The sequence below is a fragment of the Carcharodon carcharias genome, chromosome 5 (assembly GCF_017639515.1).
Source record: "Carcharodon carcharias isolate sCarCar2 chromosome 5, sCarCar2.pri, whole genome shotgun sequence".
NCBI classification, from domain to species: domain Eukaryota; kingdom Metazoa; phylum Chordata; class Chondrichthyes; order Lamniformes; family Lamnidae; genus Carcharodon; species Carcharodon carcharias.
The window spans coordinates 72397869-72403868 of record NC_054471.1 but is presented as its reverse complement, the minus strand read 5'-3'; the positions used below and the strand labels follow the sequence as shown (position 1 = coordinate 72403868).

Genomic DNA, 6000 nt, shown 5'->3' with positions numbered 1-6000 from the left:
CTGCTGTTATCACATTCTGGTTTCTTACTTTTATGCCACTATCAGCACCTTTTTTAGCCCTTACCACCACCTTTGTCCTTTGTCAATCTCTCCTTTGTGCCCACCTATCACTGCCTTCTATCCAGCTTCACCTTCTCCACCCTCGCTTAAACAGTATAAATTTCATCATACTTCTACCTCTCTGTAGTTCTCGAGAAGTATCATATAGACTTGAAATGTCAACTCGGTTTCTCTCTCCACAGGTGATGTCTGACCTGCTGAGTTTTTCCAGCATTTTCTGTTTTTGTTGTAACAGAATTATCAACTTGTTCACTAATCATGGCCAAATTGCTCAAGGGGATTGTACAACTTGCCCAGTTGGCCAATTACTCTGCTGCCCCCTAAAATGCACATTACTTTGCAGTCTGTGCCTAAGGGATGAAAAGTTTTGGAGCATTTGGTGGCACTTTCATGCTTTGGAGTTGTTTGAGTGGACAGAAAAGCTTCAGAGACCCGAATCCAAGCATTTCAATGGAGCTGCAGCAGAATGGTCTCAGCTGTGGAAGAATGCTCGATTTTGACAAGCTTTTCCAAATGCATGGCCACTTCCCACACCACCCTCGACATGTGCTTGACTATTTCCTTCAGTCTCTCTGTGCTGCCTTGCCCTCCCCGCCCCCCCACCCAGCCCCCTCCCTCATTGTCTGACTCACATTGAAGACCTTACCCCAGCACCGCATTGAAAGCTAATTGGGAAAAGCATCTTGCCTGTGACTCCGCGAATGTGCATTGCCTTTTCCTTGATGTCCAATAGGTGATGCTCATGAACGCTGTGCTAGGTTGTGTGCACTCACCTCCGAGTTCCCCTTGAAATTCAGGTCGCCAGATGCACGCCTTTTAAAGGCAGTCATGAAGCACACTGTCCTGAAGTCATGGTGGTAAATTTGACGTGGGGGGGGGGGGGGGGGAATGATTGCAGCATGCACGGCTTATAATGAAATGCAAATGTATTAAAATGACATTCCCGACATGTGGCGGGAAATGCAGCCCACTATTGACAGGTGAAGTGGATGATCGCAACTTGGTTTTACGATGGCACAAAAATGATTTTTGGCCTTCTTGCCATATTGCCCACCTGCCATGATGCCCCCTGCCCACCATGATGCCCAATGCCAATGAGTCTGGAAAATTCTGGCCCTGGTATATAATAGTTAATATTCTGATAATAAAACTTAATGCATTTATTGCAATCGTTAGTACCTATAATGTCAGTGTGGGTTCAGTGGTTCTCACCTCTGAGTCAGAAGGTGGTTTCAATTACATAATCTAGCCTGGTACTTTCATACAGAACCAAAATAATACTGAGTGACTACTGCACTGTTGCAGGTGCCATCTTTTGGATAAGACTTAAACCAAAGGCCCTTCTGCCCTCTTAGGTTGATACAAACGACCCTATGCCACTGTTAGAAGAGCAGGGGAATTCCAGTCAATATTTCTGGTCAATATTTATTCCTCAAGCAACATCAGTAAAACAGCTCATCTGGCCATTTATTTAATCGTCTGTGGTGGAAACTTGTGCGCAACTTAGTTGCTGTTTTACCTATATTGCAACAATGATTATAATTCAAAAGTCCTTAATTGTCTGCAATGCGTTTTAGGAGGTCCTGAGATCGTGAAAGGAACTACAAGTATATAAATACAAGTCTTTACTCTCTTTAGTTATACAACTTTTTTCTGATTTGTTTCATATGGTAATAAGGACAAGAAGAAGTTGTGATTTTAAATTAGCCCTATGGTTCAGATCTCCATCTCTGAGCTATACGTCGAAATTGTGCAAATTATTAGGATGTTGTGTAAGTTATGTGAAGGAATTTAGTTTCGGATGTTTAGCAGCAGATGCGTGAGGAAGTCTCTAAGACATTCATTTTTAGGAGAATGTTGTTGATCATTTTTGTCATTGAACTAATCAGAAATAATAGTTCGGGGTGATTCTGGGATCTATTTGATTTCTGGAAATAGTTCTGGAATAAAAGCAGAAAATGTTGGAAATACTCAGCAGGTCGGACAGCATCTGTGGAGAAAAATGGAGTTAACGTCGCAGGTCGATAACTCTTTATCAGAACATCTGTAAGCCGGTTTTGGAGTTTCATTGATTAACTAAACATAGAAAGAATAATATAAAAGCAAAAGAAAGAATAATAGTTTGCCAAGTTCTGGTATTAGTTCAAGGGACGGTTATCTCTGGTCCCGAGGTCCCATTCGTGCAAACTAAACGGCGCCCATATTCCCTCAAGCAAGATTGTGAATATTAAAGAGACTTTAAAATGAAATCATATGCCAGTCTTGGGAATGCAATAGAATTTGTAGCTCTCAGATCAATGTATTATGTATCCGTGTTATAGTCTACTCGCGGTCATGCTTTGTTTCCTCACTGCAGCTGTGACCCGATTATTATGTATTAGTATAACAAGTGTTGTTACGTTCATGAGGCATTTTTGCAACATCTGTCTTTTGTCTCGCTACAGCCGTGTGATCTTTGTCTGATATGTTTATTTTATGTAATGATCGCTGTTATCCACAACCGTGACACCGCTTTATGATGTGTTTGCGCAATAGCAGCAGTTACCCATTGCTGTGTGACCTGCCGCTGATGTTTGTGTAGTACGTGCTGCCCACCTGTGTTACCTGCTGCTGTCCTTTATGCACCAACCTGTGGCTCTGTTACCTGGCTCAGAGGAGGGCGGGGCCTGAGTTCCCGCTGCTTGAATTTCCCGCCGCCCCAAGGTGGGTTCGCCTGCTGCTGACGTCAGGAGTAATGGCGGAGGGAGTCGCATCCCGAGTGGATGGCGGCGACGGTGTTGGTGGTGGTGAGTTGTTTAAAGGATGGAAGTTGCGGGGGGGTGGGGGGTGTTTCGTCGGGAATGAGGGAGGGGAGGCTGAGAAGGTGTTGTCGGGAGGCAGAGGGCGCAGGGGAGCGGGGTTTGCTTTTATGTGTTTGTGGCGCACCTGTGGCCGGGCGGAGAGGCTGCGCTGGCCGTTTGTCGCGAGCGGCCTGTTGCCAACGTCACAGTGGCCGGTACCAGGAAACGGGGAGAGCGCGCGGTAGCGGTGGGGGGTGGGGCTGCTCGTGCCCTGGCCTGCCCCAACACGGATTGTCTCAATCTAACAGCAACAAGTCCTGTCTTCTAATGTAAAGGTAGAAGGTGAAGTCAAGCAACAAGTGGGGTGGGGGTGGCGAAGCTCCCAGTTGAAATGACCTCATCTGAATAAACTGTTTAGGCAAATGAATTTTTAGTTCACACAATCGCCTTCCCATAGGAAAGATAGAAAAAAAATGCACCTTGAATGAATGTTGGGGAATTTAAAAAAAAAATGAGCTGCTTTTCTTTGTCAAAACTCGATGTTGTTGGGATCAGCTTCCCAGCGAGCATCGCAGGAGAGCAGAGAAACCCGTGAACGTATTCAAATGTTGTGCTGCTTCAGAGCGAAGTTAGAAAGTTGACTTTTGGTAGATCGTTTGACATTTAAATAGTCGGTCTCTTTTTAGTTCAAGTTTGTGCGTAAAAAAAATGGAATTGTCCGGCACGATTGGTTCTCGAAATATTCTACTTTTTATCTTGGTCCCGAAGAAATATGTTTCCCTACTTAACTCAGTAAATCCCTTTTCCTTGTTTTACCTGGCGCTGGACGTAGGGCGTGGCTGCAAATTATTTGATAATTATGCATTTATCATGGGGCCTAGTTATTATGAGTACGTACTTGTGAATACTCTGGTACAATTGTGTTCTAACTCGAAGAACAACTGAATTCCTTACCACGTAATCGTTCCGAAGCCACAGTGCTATAATTTGTACTACGCTGCGTTGCAAATTGGTCAACCAGTACCATTAGCGGCAGATGTTAACATACGTTGTGGGTGGAATCCTTGTGTAATGAAGTTGGAAACTTCAGATTATCAAGTATTTTTTATTTTGTTTTTTGTCTGAGGCAGAATCCGTTTTTGGTTCTGAAAACCTACAGAATGCCTAAGTGAGACATTTTACATCACATAAAACACAAAAATTATCATCAGATGTGGCACAACTCTTCTCCAGCCCCAACCTATAACAATCGCCATGTTTTTATGAGTTGAGTCCCCCTTTCAAAAGACTTAGCCAATAACCTGTTGCCTTTTTCCAAAATGATCATTTGAGGGAAAAAAAGACTTGTAATTATGTATCGCTTTCACTATCACAGGTGTCTCAAAGTGCTTTACAGCCAATTTTAAGTAAGTGTAGTCACTTGTAATGCAGAAAACTTGGCAGCTGACTTGTACACAGCAAACTTGCTCGAACAGCATGTAATACTGACCAGATAATATGTTTCTGTAATGCTGTTTGAAGGATAATTATTCACCAGGGCACTGGGAATAACCCCTCTGCCGTTTTATACCATGGGATCTTTTATGCCTAACAGGGGGCAGATGGGGTCTTGGTTTAACATCTCTTTTAAAAGATATAGCACTCCATCAGCACTGCACTGGCATATCAGCCATAATTTTTGTGCTCAAGTCTTGGAGTGGAACTTGAATCCGCTACCTTCTGATTCAGGTGAAAAGATGGTTTTGGAATAATCTGATAGTGTTATAAGTTGGGGCACTACTAGGAGTGAAGATGCAATACTGAAAACTAAAAGAATGAAAATAAGAGAATATGTGATCTTAGAAAGAAAGGCCAAACACTTGCTTAAAGATGCATTTGTAGTTTGTTTCGTCAAGGTGAACTTGGGTGAATTGTTCCATGTTCTCAAGTGTATCCCACAATATAACTCATTATTCAAGTTTTTTAATTCACTTACGGGATGTGGTGGGTCACTGGTAGTTTCCCTTGAGAAGGTGGTGGTGAGCTGCCTCCTTGAACTACTGCAGTCCACCATGTGGTGTAGATACACCCACAGCACTGTTAGGAAGTGTTTCCAGGATTTTGACCCAACGACAATGAAGGAACGGCGATATCTTTCCAAGTCAGGATGGCTAGTGTCTTGGAGCGGAACTTCCAGGTGGTGGTATTCCCATGTATCTGCTGCCCTTGTCTTTCTAGATGGTAGTGGTCGTGGGTTTGGAAGGTGCAGCATAAGGAACCTTAGTGAGTTTCTGCAGTGCATCTAGTAGATGGTGCACACTGTTGCTACTGGTGGAGGGAGTGAATGGTTGTGGATGAGGTGCCAATTAAGCAGGCTATTTTGTCCTGGATGGTGTCAAGATTCTGCAGTGTTTTGGAGCTGCACTCATCCAGGCAAGTGGGGAGTATTCCATCACATTCCTGACTTGCGCCTTGGAGATGGCGGACAGGGTTTGGGAGCCAGGAGGTGAGTTATTTGCCACAGGATTTCTAGCCTCTAGCCAGCTCTTGTACCCACAGTAATTATATGGCTAGTCCAGTTCAGTTTCTGGTCAATGGTAACTCCAGGATGTTGATAATACTTGAGTTTGAACTTGAGAACGCTGTCTTGTTCCTAATTTGATGTGAATTTGTGTGAAGTATGTAATGCTAATTCTAGCTGTTAATGATATTAATCCTAATTTTAATAAATTTAAACACTATTAAATACATATGGCCATTTTGTCCATCATTAAAGTGGAGAGATTTTTAAAATGAAAATAATTTGTTGAATGCATATTTGACAACTTAGGAGGTATTTACTTAGAGATACAAACTTTTTTTTAAAAATGGAAGTGACCTGAACAGAGATCTATAAATGTGTTGAGTTTGTAACATTTATTTCTGTACAGCTAAAGGGGAGGATAGAGAAAAAGGAAATGGGTCATCTTGCTCAAAACAGATTGTCAAACAGATTAAAATGTGATTCCTCTGCCAGTCTTTTAGCAGGAGTATTTATTTTAGCAATCATGACTGTATGTATCCTAAAATATTTCTCTATTCTATGCATATTGGGTAAAATGATTGGGGCTAAAAGATATGGGCTGGAAAAGTGTTTTTGTGGCAATGTCTTTACATTTTAAATTAACAAACTTTAAATCGT

The 6000-nt window shown here is 42.5% G+C and overlaps 1 protein-coding gene across 4 annotated transcripts in view; it reads left to right on the top strand.

Annotated features, from left to right (window-relative positions):
• The first annotated feature begins 2726 nt into the window (after positions 1 to 2726).
• map7b (microtubule-associated protein 7b) overlaps positions 2727 to 6000 on the top strand; it is a 170516-nt gene continuing 167242 nt past the window's right edge. For 3 of the 4 annotated variants that reach the window (XM_041187175.1, XM_041187176.1, XM_041187174.1), the window contains exon 1: positions 2727 to 2846. In XM_041187175.1, the coding sequence (XP_041043109.1) occupies positions 2795 to 2846 (52 nt within the window). In that variant the 5' untranslated portion in view covers positions 2727 to 2794. Of the gene's footprint in view, positions 2847 to 3156; positions 3176 to 6000 lie in introns of those variants that run through there. The other variant, XM_041187177.1, reaches the window with a different exon arrangement.